The 16363-nt window shown below is 45.7% G+C and overlaps 1 protein-coding gene across 1 annotated transcript; it reads left to right on the top strand.

Moving 5' to 3' along the window:
- The first annotated feature begins 878 nt into the window (after positions 1 to 878).
- ube2g2 (ubiquitin-conjugating enzyme E2G 2 (UBC7 homolog, yeast)) lies at positions 879 to 13544 on the top strand. The gene is made up of 6 exons (XM_035410899.1): positions 879 to 1094; positions 2290 to 2325; positions 2900 to 2945; positions 8399 to 8517; positions 10967 to 11107; positions 11964 to 13544. Exons 1-6 carry the CDS (start codon positions 1052 to 1054, stop codon positions 12074 to 12076), a joined length of 498 nt encoding a protein of 165 aa, XP_035266790.1. The 5' UTR covers positions 879 to 1051; the 3' UTR covers positions 12077 to 13544.
- Positions 13545 to 16363: the final 2819 nt, after the last annotated feature.

Raw genomic sequence — 16363 nt, 5'->3', positions numbered from 1 at the left:
TGTAACACATAAATTGTATATTTGTAACACAAAAGTAGTAACTTTGACACAAAATGTTTTGAAAGTAACACAAAAGTAGCGACACAAAAAGTATGTTGGATATTAACTCATTTTCTTTGAGAGTGTTCCCCCACACTTTTCGCTTTCCAGCACTTTAGGCCACAGGTTAATACTCATCTCACCTGTCCATAAGACTTTGTTCCAGAACTACACTTTTAGGTACTTTTTTTTTAGCAAACTAACCGGCTGTTCTGTTCTTGAGGCTTACCAGGGGTTTGCCGTAGCAAACCCACAGAGGCTATGCTGCTGTAGTCTTCTCTTCTCTTTGACACATCTATGCCTACATCCTGGAGAGTATTTTTGATATATCTGGCAGTTGAAAGGGGTTTTTCTTCACAATCGGAAGTATTTTTCAGTCATCCACTACAGTGGTCTTCCATGGTATACCAGGTTGTTTTCTATTGCTGAGCTTACCAGTGCATTCTTACTTAACAATGCACCAAACTGTTTATTTTGACATGCTCAATTATTTTGCCATGTCGTTGATCAATTTAATCTGATTTTTCAGCCTTATGCATGATCATCATGATGCCCTGCTTTACAGACACTTCTTTGATCCTCACATTGAGAGAGAACAGTGACAGACTCCAAATGCAAATGCCACCGCTAAAATCAACTCTAGACCCTTTGTTTGCTTCCTTGTGCATGAATTTATAATGCAACAACACAGCTGGCCAAGAAAATGCTGAGCAGCCAACTGTCAAATTACTACGGAAATTACGAACAAATTACGAAATTAGATGGATTTCCAACAGGTGGCGCTGTATTTATTTTTACTGACAGGCATTTTTTCCACTGAACTTTTCATAACCGGAAGAAGATAGCTACGTGTTATTACCAACCCAGCTGGTGTTGGTAGCGCTAGCGCTGCATCGTAGTTGTGTCTCCAGCTTGTTTGTTATTTAAAAAAAAGAAAGAAATAATAAGAATCGAACGTAGACTTTATTTACTAGTGAACAGTGAATACGCCATTTAGTCGCATTCTTTGCAAATGGCGGGCACAGCGTTGAAAAGGCTGATGGCTGAGTACAAGCGTGAGTATCGCTGTTGGCACATAGCTAGCTAACATTACAAGTTGCGAGTTCAAGATACGTTGGTAACCAAACATAGTTTCAATATCACACATTAATTCAGTTTGTTGTTGACTATCAAGACTGCTGCATTGCACCGTTCATAGTTACCGTTAGTCTAGCTGGTTCCAAGTCTTGTGGGGTCGGTAACATAGGCTAGCAGCACTAGCAACGATAGCTAGTTAAACTGGCTAACTAGCCGACAGTAAATTTTGACCGGATGTTATGAAACTGAAGCATATGCTATACTGACAGTTTACGTGTGACGTTTACGATCAGGCATGTTGTAATTAAATGTATTTACGATTTATGTGGTCTCTGCGTTAAGGTTAAGACACAGCGAGCCTTCTGTAAGCTGCCCAAATATTTAGCGCAGTTTCGTTGCTTGTGCGAACAATGTTGGCTAGCTAGATATGTCCATAGTCTAACTTGTTAGACTTGCTCTCTCGCTGATTTATACTGAATTATTTGTTTATGTTTTTAAACGAGGAAACTTAAAAAGCGCGTAAGAGACATAGGACCTCTTTTAGAATTGTACCCGTGGTTCTTTTTACTGACGGCGTCCGACAGTGAAACATTATCTTATGTAACTTTATATTACAAAGTGCGCAGTTGAAATAGCAGTTGGCTGTGGCAAAGAATATCCCCGTATTTTTTAGATAGCAACACGGCTCGCGTGTTTGAAAGCAGCAAACCCTACTTCTCATAATAATTAGGAGTGAAATGACAGGGGAATATGAGGGTAATTTATGCTGTCTGTCAAAATAGTGTTTGCATTTAAACCAAAAAAACATTTAAACCAACCTTCTGTAGGTGGTGCAATTGCACTGCATTGAAAGCATTTGAGAAACAAGATCGTCACAATATGACAGTTTCCACGCAGTTTACAGGTTGTTAATGCTTCAACTGCAATGCACATACCAGATTCAGCGTAACCAATTTATGAATAGATTTAAACAGCCAGTCACTGCAATGTTCATTATTCTATGGTCTGTTGCGTTTATTGTTGGATCTATGACCTGATGTACTTAATGCTATATATAATATATTTTGTATTTCTGTTCAGCAGATTGCATTTTGGTCTGGGTAGATTGTAATATGATATGTGGGTATTTGACAGCATGACTCAAGTTCAGTTTGTTGTTCCCTATTTTCTCAGAGCTAACCCTTAACCCTCCGGAAGGAATTGTGGCAGGTAAGCCCTTTATGACACTGATACTTGTGCAGGACTTAAATGGACATCGACACAGTGATGTTCATGTTTGGAGAGAGACACTTTTCAAGGTGCATAATGAAGAAGTTCCTGTTTTGGATTTGTTCTGTGGTCATAAAGTAAACTGCTGTTCCTGACACAGCCTCCTTTACCCAGTCACCTGAAACTCTGTTATACATGCTGTGAATGTTGCACACAATGTGATGGTGTTTTGTTACTGTAACTAGCATAGATTTATATGCACATATATTTTAGACCAAAATATAAGACTTAATTTAAGGTTCTGCTACAGGGCAGGGTTGTGGAGTCATGGCAAGGATGTCTGAAAATTAGAGTAATTTGGCTTAATTCATGGTCATGCTATGTTGTGCACTTGAGCAATTAACATGTACATTTTCTAAAAAATAAAAAAAAATTCACGTCAGATAAGAGAATCCTTTAAGCATCAGTTATTTCAATGAAGATGTTGCCTTTTACATCTTGAAATATGTGATATAAACTTAACTGTCTCACAGATCTTTTCAATCTAATTAAACTTCCCCTTGTCTTTTAATAGGTCCTGTTAATGAAGAGAATTTCTTTGAGTGGGAAGCTTTGATCATGTAAGTGCTCTTCATACTTATCTATCTATTGGGAGAATCTGTCTATTGAGAGAGTTACTTGTGCTTCTTTCAAATTAGCTGCAATTATTTCATTATCACATATATTTCTTATCCTGAAAGATTCAACAATTCACAAAGCTTATTTATGGCATGGCTGCTATGTGTGTAACAACCAGTTTAATCTGAGCTCAGTCAACTCCTATGCTAGTGGAGAGCAAGTGTAAGCATCGCTCTTGTGATCCAGCATCCAGCAGCGATCTTGCAGTTGAGGGGGCAACATTCCCGGTGGAAATGCTGGAGGGATTTGGAGCAGCAGTGCTGTGTTTATGGTGCAGATCCTGTAATGAGAAGCTTTGCGATGCGGAGTTCATGTGCGCATGCGTTTGGCTGACTTGCAGCGATTCGTTCGGTCGGGAGCTTGGGCTCGTATCCAGCCTGTGACGCTCAAGGTTTGTTTGTGCAGTTCCAGTTGAGCTAGTGTAATTGGTGATTTTAATCTTCCCACTGGCACAACTTGTGAAAGGCAGAAATGGTTGAGAAGAAGCCGCTCTGATTCTCTGACTCAAATAACCCCGACCAGCTCACGCAATAAGCCGCATTTGCATGTTGTCTGTGGCTAACGGCTTTCTTGAGCTACCGCATGCACGAATGATCAGAACGGTTCAAAGCCTATTTCTCCTAATGTTTTTGGACAGAGGGTTTCCTGAAGTGAGAAAGTTTAATTGTCCTGTTCAGTTAAGCCAGGCTAATGAAGAATAAATCTTCATTGAAAGGTAGAGCAGGAAAAGTTTAAAATAACCAACATTGTGCAGCATGCAAACCAAATTAAATGTTAGTTTTTTCTTTTAATGTTGTATACAAAAGGTACAAAGGGATACAAAGTGGCACAATACTGTTCGGTGTTTTGTTTCAGTTTTCGTGAGTCTGACTGTATGGCTGTGACCACAGTAAATTAGAAGTGAAGTACGGGAACAGGCTCGTTTGTTTGGCTTTGGTGTCTTTGTCACGGAGCAAGAGGGGCAATTTAGTTGTTTGTACGTTTTTGTATCTTGGACCGGACAAGTAGTAATTTTAAAACGTGACTGTTAATAATTGTGCCAATTGTGCTCTCACTGTAATTTCTTCACATAGTCAAGATGGTAATGGCTTTTACGCCAGGATGTGCGTAAGGCTGTGTTTACCACGCGAACGCCATAATTCCGCGGCGCTGTAGCTTTGAAGGAAGTTTCTGGAATTCCCGAGAGCCGCGCGTGTTAATACGGACTGGGGGTTGTTGTTGTTGACGCGCGGGCAGAGCGTGACTTCATTTCTGTGGGCGTAGTGTGTCGCCGGCGCTCTGAGCCGTCTGTAATCGTGTTCCCCTCGCTGGCCTTCAATTAGAGTCTCTGCGCAGCAGACCGGAATGTCACGAGGGAAATGGCCGTGCAGGGGAGCGCATACCTCAGTGTGCATGGCAGCCCCTCATATTTACGCTTCGCAGAGGACGACCCCTCTGAATACCGTCTGAGGACCCTCAGTCTCATTTAGCCTGCTGCGTAAATCACTTCGCCACAGCCGTCCCCCTTTCCACACGCACCTTTGCATCCCACAAGTGAACTAATGATTTTAGCTCTCGTGTTTAGGCAAACTACTGTGGACTTTGTCTTTCTGTTACTAGCAACAAATATGACTAAGTTTTTGTGTGTGTGTGTGCATGCGTGCGTGCGTGCGTGCATGTATGTGTGCCTTTTGTACGTCGCTTTGGATAAAAGCGTCTGCCAAATGAATGTAATGTAATGTGTGCGTGTGTGCCCACTGCAATTGGACAATCACTAAAACTAAGAAAAGATCATATTTAAATGCTGAAAGTGTGCTGAAAATTTCTTTAACTAAGTTACTGACTGAAGCGTGTGTAGATGAAAAGAGAAGAGAAGCACAGGTGGGAATGGTTAATGGCCACACATTGTGGACAGGCAGATTTACTGTTTCGATATAGGCTAAATTTGCTTAAGTGCCGATTAACACCAATGCAAACAAGGAAGATTGGGATTAGCTTCCCGTCATGGTTTGAGGTTTGAAGGAGATTAGATGGCGCAAGCGATTTCTTGATGTGGGGGCGATTAGTATCGCTTTGCGGGAGATTGATCACCAGTGGAAACATAAATGCACACATTTGCATGTTACTTTCTCACTTGGAGTCACAAGCACTTGTTGAACTGAGTGTCGGAAGAACAAAGGAATTTAATCATTCCTTTGTGGCCGATCTGGTTTGGGATGCATTTAATGCGTACATATACTGTTTTTAAATGAGCGTGATGTGCCTCAATGTGAGATACTTAAAAGCAATAATAATGGAATTTTACCCACTCCTGTTTATTTTACAATTCCGTATTTCTGAGCGGATATGGGATGGGAGTGAAAGTTTAGCAATTGGCAAGTGTACCTTTCCCCCAACCTTTCTTGTGGTTACACCAGGAGGGTTGGGGGGGTATCCTGGGCGGGTGAGGATTGCCGGTAGCTGGCTTAGCGTCAGTACCTTCGGAAGGGCACTGGTGAGTCTCACGCTTCCAGTGCAGCGGTTCAGCTTTGTTCACCAGGTGAAATGGGGTGTCGAGGGAGACACACGGAGGCCTCTGTGGAAACGGCACCGCAGTCAGCAAACGTGCAGTTGTCTTATCGATGGTATGGGCTTGAAGTGTGCATTCATACCCCCTGCTTTTAGCATGAAGGCGCTCATAATCCTCTGTAAAAGGGGGCAAGTTACCTCAAACCAGTCCATGCAGGCACTGGTGACTGCAAGAGACGCAAACGGAGCCGTTACCCGGGAAACGATGGAAAAACTGATGTCCGAGGTTAAACGAGTCGGTTGCTCCTCGCCCCATTACTGTTGACAAAGCCGTACGGCACATTTACTGGAGGCCAGACCCGTGATTGGTCTTGCCGTCGAAACAAAAGTGCCTGTGTTTGTCAGAACCGCGTTCTTGGACACGCTCTCAGGATCGTATGCCATTCCTTCCCAAGGGTTACTTGCCAACATCTCTAGAGAACATTGCAACACCGGCTTACTGCTCAGCGCCTCTCAAGCCTCGCTCTTCAAACAAGGTCTTTATTTTCAAAAACTGTAGAGACGTCAGAAAAGCCCGACGATTTTAACAGACGTGCCTGTGAGTAGCTTTAACGCTTCCCGTTGCAGGGGCATGAACGTTGTGAAACGCTGTTAAGTCTCCGGCGACAGGTTTATTTGAACTTAGCCTTGCCAAATGTTATCTCTCCTCTTAATTTTACCTCTCCTCATAATTTCAAGTACTAAGCTTGCCTCGGAAATTTGTGTCATCGCACACGTGGTCTAAAGTCTTCGCTGTTGCCTTTCACAAGAGGCCTTTTGTCAATGAGAATGATAAATATATCCTTAGAGACTTGGCACCGAATGCTTAGTAACATAACATTCGAAAACTCTTTACGCTATGGAAAAAGTAGCAAGACAGCTGAAGTTACAGTTGTAATTAAGACTGCACAAAAGAAATAAATTCACACAATCTGGTTCCTGCTTCGCAGCACTATGAACGAAACTGCTTCAGCTGTAGAACAGAGCAGGACTGATGGAGATCTCCATTGCGACCGATGGACTAAATTAAGCAAAGGTTCTTTTGCTGAGTCACTTACACTTAAATATGCAATTAACCCCTGGGTCACATTAGGATTTAGTTACAGCTTCGCTGGTGTCTGCTTCCTGGGTTTACCTGGCACCGTACAGTCACCCTGTACGATGGCGTCTGTCCAGTCAATAATTGAAGACTGCATTGAAGATGGTACACACGTGCTAAGGGTTTTCTGATACAACAAAGTGCCTTTCCAGGGTGTCTGAATTTACACTGCAGCGAGGTGCTTTCAGGGGGACTTCACTGTCTCCAACTCGTTGAGGTGAAAGACCCCAACTACAATTTCCCATTTAATGCCTTAGCATGTACCATTTATTACATTGTTTAAACACAGCATTGGAAATGACTGAAAGAATATGCCATTCTCATTGCTACCAGATGTGAGGGTTTTGAGCAAACCCTGACCTTTTTTATAAGAATAGCCACAATTCAAACAAAATTCTAATTAAAACATTGCCACATTTGGAACATTGGCAAGTTTTCATTTGCGCCCCTTCAGACTTTAAAAAAAATCTGCTGAATATGTCCCTTTAGCCCTTGCTCCGTATCTCATTGCTTTGATAAGTCTCTTCTGTCGTACTGGCTTGTTGCAGGAGATTATCTTTCCTGAGCACTTAAGCAGTAATGTGTGGAAAGTGTGTGGATTCCATGCAGCCGATGCAAGGGTTCAGCAGAAAGCTACAGTGGTTCACAGAATTAGCTAAATGGGTCATGGGCGTCGCGCGACAGCTTGCAGTCTGGGGCCTGGCCTACTTGCAGTCTTTTCATACGGCGGTGTTCATAACCCAGTTTGGAGGCACCTGTATCTAAACAGCCACTCTACGACCACGTTTTCCCCCCCCCCACGTTTCCACACAAATCACCTTCTGAGCACCAAGAGGCAGCCGCACGCAGCAGTGCCGGTAAACGCGTGTATTAGCGGGTAATGACACGTTAGGCTCCGTTCGGCTCTGTGCTTCTCTGCGCCTTCTCGGCGTTTGTGTCTGCCAGCTCGGAATGTTAGCGGAGCCGCAGAGCCGCTGGCCTATTGATTGGTTGATTGCCTTGATCAGGATCACCTGCGGATCACACGAGCTTCCTGTTCCCTAGCTCCAGGAAGAAGATGCTGTCTCTGAGCAAAACCTGTATTATGTGCTCTAGAAGTTCTTCGTTTTATTTTTTTCACTTTCTTAACTGTGTTGGTTTCGATTTTGTTTTTGTTCGTTATATAAATTAGCATTTTTTTTGTCAGTAGTTGTAGGGCACGGCGGTGTACATAGCCTAGCTTATGTTCATGTAGCTGCTCAGGCTACTGAAGATTTATGGTTATGCTTTGAGTAAGAGACTTTGCATTACATAATGCAGGCATGGCTAGCCTGTTTTTGTGTTCCCGCTCTGAACGTGCAGTTCTCTCCTGTGTTCACGTGCGTTCTGTTTTGTATTAAAGCTTTTTTTTTTTGTATTAAAAATGTGGTGTTTTATATTGGGCGTTTAAAAATATTTTTGGGCTTTTTAAAATCCCCTGGTTACTGTAATTATAAGGGGCCTGTTGGCTGCAGCTTATATGTAAATATAATATGATTTCAAATATATTGAAATGGTTATGTTTTTAAGGAAATAATATTCAAATGGCATTATATGGAATGATTGACAGCCCTACTGTAAATGTTCCCTGGAATCATATGAAGCTTTGCCCTTTGACCCGAGCGCCCTTTGACCCAAACACGCTCGCTCGTGCTGGAGCGAGGCTGAGTTCAGGACGGCCACACAAACGAGAGCTGGCGCTCGGGCCGGCTGGTCGTTCCCGCTAACGCGCTCGCGTGCTCTGCGTTCCAGGGGTCCCGAAGACACGTGCTTCGAGGGGGGCGTGTTTCCGGCCATTCTGAGTTTCCCGTCGGACTACCCCCTCAGCCCCCCGAAGATGAGATTCACCTGCGAAATGTTCCACCCCAACAGTAAGTATCCACCTCCCCCCCCCCCCCCCAACCACCCCCACCACCCCAAACCTCAAGTTCAGTGCAGTTCATTGAAGTTTTCGGTTAAGGGTGTGCCCTATTGATAAAGCGTATTTGAATACCGAGGCAGTATCGACACAGCTGCCTCCAGCGCTGAAGTGAGTCCCTGCATGCGTTCTCCCCCAGGGCTGATCTCGTTTAGGATAATGAGCCCAAATAACCCCTGGGCTCGCTGTGTCCCAAATGACGAACTCAGCGACACCTCCGCCGCTTCCCAGCGCCGGTCTCGAGCACCGACAGCCTCGCCCAGGATCTCAACCCCGCCTGCCAGACCCCGTCTGTTTTTTTACATTAAAAAAAAACAAAACATTTCCTCCTCCGTCCTCCTGCTCTGTCCCCGCCCCCAGTGTTAATCCTCCTCTGATGCTGCCTAATAGCTCCAAACGGGGATGACGCGCGGGATCCGGGCCGGGGCGAGGGATCGCTTTCGTGGTGGCGGCGCGGCGATAGCGGAGAGCCCACATCAAGGCCCCCCCCCCCCCCACCCCGGGGGATGCCGGAGCACATTGAAGGCGGCGGTAACGAGAGGGGGGGGGGGCGGCGAGCGCGCTCTAGACTGCAGCGCCTTTAGCGGCCCTCTCTCTCTCGCCCCCCCTTCGTCCCGACGGCGGTGCCGCTCCGTACGCGCGGGTGGCAGTCGCGGCGTTGGCCCTATGCGCAGCGCGGACCCGCTCCTCTGCTCGTCAGGCCGTGGCGTTTCTCCAGCCCGCTCCGTCTCTAATCTAATCTCCGTGCCTCTGTCGGTCTGTCTGCGCGTAGGGCCAAAGTGCTGCCGCTTCACTTGCCTTTAAAGGCTGCTGGGTGGCGTGTCCTGTAGAGGTGTTAGGCTGTGGGGCTGCGGTGTATCCAGAGGTTTCCTGACCTGCTAACTGTTGCAGCCAGCCCTACAGGGCATAATCAGGGCATAAACTAGGTGTAATCCTGGCGTGATGAGTGCATAGTCTGCATGATCAGGGCCTAATGGGAGCATAAACTGGGAGGAAATTACCTCACGGACGCTTCATCAAGTGAAGATCACAGTAAATCCCTGACCCTTTCAGTCAAGATTATCTTAAATTCAGGGTAAAGTGTGTTTGGAAGGAAACATGAGGAAATTAAATGATCGATGGTCAAGACTAAGACCATGACTAAATAGACAAGCTGGTGGCAAGAACAACACTGCTGAAATTATTTGACCTTTCTGCTACATTTTAAGAAATATATTCACACTACAATTGTTGTATGCACGATTAGTATTTCATATTCGTTTAGATTTTGTCAATCAGCTCGATCATTTCGGAAACTTTCAGAATACCGAAACTTCCTTTTACTAGCCTGGCTCACGCCAGCAGCTTAGACTAACGTTGGTCCTTGAGACCACCTCTAAGTTAGACACGTCGACACTTTCAACTGATAAGGCAGCGATTTTGTCTCCGAAGGGTCGTCTTGCGAGCGCTTCTTCCACGCGCGCCTCCAGTGAGAGGAGGAGGAAGCGGGCGTCTCCTGCGGAAGGAGAACCCTTTCCGTCGCCCCCCCCCCCGCCCCCGGGCCCCCGGCCCCCCGGCCCCCATGCCCGCGGAGGGCCGCGGTTGTTTTGTTGGAGCCTCGCCCTTTCGCTCTCCCGGCATTCCTGAGCGGGCTCGGGAGGCGAAGGAAGCGAGCCGCGGTAAAGTGCTTCCTGCCGCGATGGTTATCGGGCCAGCCGGGTCCCCGACCGGGACGAGAAATGGGGGCGCTATCAGACGGGGGGGGAGATAGCATCTGCAGCGGCTCTGCGGCGGGGCGGGGCGGGGCGCGGGGCCGCGGCCGCGTTTCGACGCCCAGAGCGCTGGGCCCGATTCCATTCAACCCTCGCCCTCCTGGATCCCTTAGGTCTTGCGCATAGCGCTCCATTAAATTTAGCGCAGTATGGCGACAAAGCGTGAACACTATCTGATGTGCGCCGTTGGCCCGGTCCTTGGATAGCGCCAGACCTGGCTCAAATACGTATTTGTTCTGGATTCAGATACTTTTCTGTGCTCTATTGATCTCGCCTAGTGTAATTGAGCCTGCAAATATGACCACAAGGGGTTTTGCACTTCTTGAGAGTAATTTCATTGGGTCCAATACACCAGGCAAGATCAATGAAGTGTAGAGAAGTATTTGACCCAGGTCTGGATAGCGCTCGCGGCGAAGCTCCTCAGGTGAAAGGTCCGTGGCGTCTTCCGGCGACGCCCGCTCTCCCCACTCTGGGGCCCGGTCAGCTAGCATCCTTCATCCCTCTGCCGTTATGCTCTCTCTCTCTCTCTCTCCCTCCCTCCCTCCCTCCCTCCCTCTCCCTCTCCCTCTCCAAACCTCCTCTCGGAGTGCCCCGATGCAATAGCTCGAGAGCTGACCCGAAGCGCCGTTGACCCCTCTCTCCCTCCCGCAGTATACCCGGACGGCCGCGTGTGCATCTCCATCCTGCACGCCCCCGGAGACGACCCCATGGGCTACGAGAGCAGCGCCGAGCGCTGGAGCCCCGTGCAGAGCGTGGAGAAGATCCTGCTGTCCGTGGTCAGCATGCTGGCCGGTGAGCGTGTTCCCCCTCCCCCCACTGCACCGGCCCCCTGCGGCTCAGCTGGGAGGAATGTGCACTGCTAGGGAAGGGGCTCTCATGGAGTCACGTGGCTGCTGCACAGGGGATGAAATGGGTATATGTGAGTCTTCGGTGCACATAGACCTCACGGTACTGCATCCTAAACTGGGTAACCCTTTTTTAAAATCGTGGAATAGGGATAGGTAGAGTTTTATGGGTAAGTGGTGTCCGTGTTTCCCTGGTATCAAGCATTAATATTATCAAAGTTCTATAATTCAGATTGTATCAGTAAATCCCTGAATCAGATATTAATATTTTCATTATATATATATATATATATATATATATATATATATATATATATATATATATATATATATATATAGAACTGTATAGTTCTATAGTTCCATTGGTCAGTAAATTCCTGAATCAGGTCTTAGTATTCTCACAGTTCTACAGACCCAATGGTGTCAGCAAATCAGCAGATACGAACATTCGCTCAGTGGTAAAATGAAGCCAAGGTATCGCAAATGATTTTGATAAATGCTGTTTTTCTTATTGCAGTTTTTTTCTTATTCTCTTTAGAGGCATGTTTGCTCTCATCTGTGCACTTTAAAAACAATTACCACTGAAGTTGTAGTTCCTCCGGCTTCTAAAGCATTAAACTGATTCATGTCTGCATTAAACAGGTCCCTTGTACAGTATTAGCGTGATTGAGAGCCTGCCTTTTTGTTCTGATGTAAGGTTAGAGTAGGGCCACGCAGGTCCTTCTTGTTAAAAATGCCGAGAAACACCTTTTTTTCTTTCCGGAGCTCCCTGTGGTTGTTAATGGTTTTCCTCTCCTTTCCAGAGCCCAACGACGAGAGCGGAGCCAACGTTGACGCTTCCAAGATGTGGCGCGAAGACCGAGAACAGTTTTACATCCTCGCCCAACAGATCGTCCGCAAATCCCTGGGTCTCTAATTTCAGTCGCGTCCCGCCTCACGGACACACGACGTTCCTTTCGCCCCCCCAGTTCCTTTTAACGTTGTTTTTGTCACTCTCGTGAAGACTCGGAGAGAGAGAGAGAGAATGTATACCCTTGAGAATACATCCTCTTTCTCCCACCCCCTCCTCCCTCAGAGTTGCTTATCAGAGTAGGACCCCACATCCCCCCCCCCCTTAGACTTGCCTATCAGAATACTTCCACCGTCTAGGACTGTTATCACGAGGCGTTTCCAGTGGAGTCCGCTGTGGAGGATGCGGACAGCGTGTCGGTTCTGAGCCCAGCATTGCGGTCCCCTTCTCTTCTCTTCCCTTCCCCTGCCCTTGAAGCACTTTAATTCTTTCCCAAGGACACTTTGCAGCGATGTTCTCCACTCCAGCCGTCTTTACCGAACACTACACCGCTAGCCCGGTTTTTTAGTTCGCAAAAGTTTTTAAATTCACACGACGTTGCCCCAGGACTTGCGCCGTAGAGCAACGAACGACGTAGACGAGCTCGCCGGAGGTCTCGGACGACGCTTGGCGTTCGGCGGGAGAGACGGAGCGGGATCCCTGCGGCGATTCGTGGCGTCTCTGTGGTCAAACTGCTTTCTCCCACTCTTTAGCCCGTACGTTTACTCCTGTTCTCCTGCAGGAAGGATAGACTCCGTAATGGAGGGACTTTTAAGGACTCTGTCAAAGTGTTATATGGAGCTATAGCTTTAGTAAGGAGTTGATTACTCCTTATAAAAATGACTGGGGAGGGGTGGGGGGGGGGGTTTAGAGGGGGGGTTACCCACCTGAGCTTCTGTTATTTTGGATGCATCTGCCTAAAGTTAAGGTGTCACAAAAATGTTCCATTTGAACAGACGTTAAGGTCGGTCATATTTAAGTGGCTTTTTGTTTGTGTGCTTTGCTAAGATATCGTTTTCCTGACCGGGTTCATTTGAACATTATTGTTGGAGTCACCTTTGTTTCAGCCACTACGGATTACGCATGATGGACAATCATGGAGAGCAAACCGGAGTGAAGCTGTGTCAGACGTTTTGAGAAATCTGGGACAAAATTAACGAAGCAAAATCAAAATAACAGAGCAGACATTTTACTGGTTTATAGTCCTTTCCAGCGTAGGTTCCTCACCAGCATCTGTCAGCGATGCTCACTTAGATTTGCTCCTCAGTCATTTTTAAGTTCTTTCATGGGTGGGGTTTTGGGAATTTGTGCTGAACCCAGGAATGTGTAAACTGGGTTGAGAGGACTGGTGAATATGTCCCAAGTTGCATTTGACCCATCTCTCAAGAGATTCTGATGTTCCTCCACATTTCTAAGCCCTGGCTCTTAACACTGCACGTAGTGCTTTTGTAGGAACTACAGCAGAGATTATGACAGAAATTGCTGTGTGTAATTTTATTATTTGGTGATGATTTTGAAATAAAGGAGAGGACTTCATTCCTCTGACGGAACATTTTCTGGTCGTCTGTCGGTTTCTGATCCGTGAACTGCATGTGTAAATGAGTCTTGTGTCGGATTATAATGGGGAACGGTAATAATATGCACACTCCCAGGTTTTTTTTTTTTTTCTATGGAGCTGAGCTCAACGACTTGTTGCCAAGGAAAACTTGAATGTCTACCGTTGTGCTTCAGACCACTTCCGATTCATTTGAATATTGTGGGGTTCTCTTCAGTGTTTGGTTTCCACGCTACACAGTAGTTCTGCTGGAATGTTGTAATATCAGTGGCATTTCCACATCCACATCAGTTTATTATGGTTTAGTCCCTGGGGCTGTTTCATAGATTCAGATCTATCGCTGCTGCTTACTCAGTACAGCAGATCAGTGATCCTTAGTCCTGGTCCTGCAGAGCCACAGTCCTTCTGGTGTTTGTTTTCACCTTAAGATCGGCAAGATTCAGACCAAAGAAACCAGGTGACCCGAACGAACTGCTTCAGTCTGCTGTTTTAACTGAGCCATTTCTGTGCTTCTCTAGCGCTGAGTAACATCAAAACCAGCAGATCCTGCGGCTCTCCAGGATCAGGATCGAGGACCTCGGATGTACAACCGTATCATGAAACAGTGTAATTCCAGAGTTAAGTGAATTAAGTGCTAGGCGAAATAGTTTCATGGTGAAGTCTTTAATTCCCCACAGGGTGACTGCGCAGTGAAAAGGTGTGAAGGAAGCATGGGTCGGGTGGGGTCCCCAGGATTCTCTCCAGGCCTCTTGTCTAGATGAAGCTCTCTGTTGTCTCTCATCAAAGAGACGTCTGCGAGAGTTCCCCTCTCTTTTATGTTTGACACCATATTAATCATTCGATAAGTGCAGTCTGCCCGCATGTTCTCTCTGTTCAAATGAAACCGAAATGTGCTCGAGTTGCCAGATAATTTGTGTCCCCATGCTTCTTTTTGGAATGGGTACAAAATAACAAATATATTCAAATGAATTTTTACAGCCATCATCCAGTCTTTACTGACACCTTTAAACAGGTACCGGCCTGCCTTACTGGCTCTCTTCCCAGTTTGTGCGATGTCAACAGAAGGCCAGAGCGTGGCTCCTAGCAGTGATGTGATACTGTGTTGTGATGTAAACGGTTGCCATGGCGAGTATGGTGGGCTGTGGAACGGTATGATGTCATCCTCGTAGGTCAGTTGTGGTGGCAGTGCACTAAAAGAATGAGGCCGCCCCGCACGATAGTGAGCAAGGCGGTACCCATGGTGATGATTGAGGGCGACTACTGCCAAGAGGGTGATTATAGGGCGACTGTGTCACCACCCAGCAATTAGACATGTCTTTAGGTGTGATTAGAGTGGCTACTCTCAGTCAGCTGTGATGGTCCCTCAGGCAAGGACCTGACACCAAAGAGCAAGACCAAACTTCGGAAGATTTTAGTGGAGCCGCGAAACAAAGGAATGCAGGGCTGTGTTTTTCATGCCTACATTTTCGGGATAATGAAATCAGTGTGCATGGGTGCTCGTGGGGGCGGCAGTGTCAAAGGCAGTGAAGTGAGCTCTAGACCTGCTTTGCTTTGCATGTCTTAGTGATGAATGTGGTAATGCCCTTTGAAAAAAGAATGGCGAAACCTTTCAAATATATTCCACATTTGAGTTTGTGAGCTGTGTCAGCAGTACTGGCTAAGTCTCGCTGCATTTTTCATTATGAGACTGACTGTTTTCTCAGACCCCTGAAGTGACCCTCCATCCTATTACTTTATAGTGTAATTACTCACTGTGATGGGGGAGTATGACCTAATATCCTGTTGGTTATACCAGTCAGCTTCCAGAAAGAGGGCTTTTTGACTTACAAATTTTTTTTTTACAAATTTAGTTTTTCTTCCAAGTAGTATGTTAAAGACATACTACTTCAGTAGTCCCAGAGACTAAAATAAAATAAAATAAAAAATAGCACAATGCGTGTTTCATGCTGTTTACTCTATGCTCTGTTTACACAATGTTCTATTTAAATTATTATTATTGTTTGTCCAAGAAATGCACAAAAATAGCACATATAAATGTATGTAATTTAATGCCCTTCTCATCAGTGAAATGGGTGCTGGTGAGCTCTGTTATTTATTCTGCAGTCCACTAGCTGGATTGTGAGGTCATTACATTGGAAGAGTGCATTTCATGTTTAGCTACTACAGACAGACTGCAGGCGCCCAAACAAACCGCAGACTTTGTATTCTGCAAATAGGCTATTAAGCTAGCCAGCCATCCAGCCAGCCAAAGGTGGGTGTCCACATTCCTTTTAAGCCAGTGTGTTTCTTGTTTACATTTTAAGTGTTGCAGCTTTCTATTGTATATGAAAACTTATCTGTTGGCATAATATTGGCAATGTGGAAATGTGGGCTTATATACCTGCAATAAGGTAATCCTAGTATTGTAAGGTAGGTGACGGCAAGAAATTGTTTTCTTATGTACGTGTGGGTTCTTCTGTTGATCTATAATGTGCTACAAAGCCGGTAATGTTAAAATTGTTGTTTGTTTACCGTTTCTGTATAGATTGTACATGTATACAGTATTTTCCTCCTAGACCTATGATTACACGTAAAAGTACTGACTGGCATCCACAGCTCTCTAGGTATATTCTGTAAAGATGGTTACTGGTATTGACAAGCGGTAAATGAAGGTAGGGCTAAATCTAATACGTCCTCTGCTGAGCTCCTATATGGAACTCACTTATTGATAGTAAGTACATTTCATGTGTTTTATTTTTAAACCTGGGAACAATAGGGCCACTGGTGCAAACATTCTTCTTCTGGTTTCAGTCATGACTCATGGAAGGGATAGGGCACTT

The sequence above is a fragment of the Anguilla anguilla genome, chromosome 3 (assembly GCF_013347855.1).
Source record: "Anguilla anguilla isolate fAngAng1 chromosome 3, fAngAng1.pri, whole genome shotgun sequence".
In the NCBI taxonomy this organism is placed as follows: Eukaryota; Metazoa; Chordata; class Actinopteri; order Anguilliformes; family Anguillidae; genus Anguilla; species Anguilla anguilla.
Note: the sequence above shows the minus strand (reverse complement) of the source record. Positions and strands in the feature narration are given on the sequence as shown.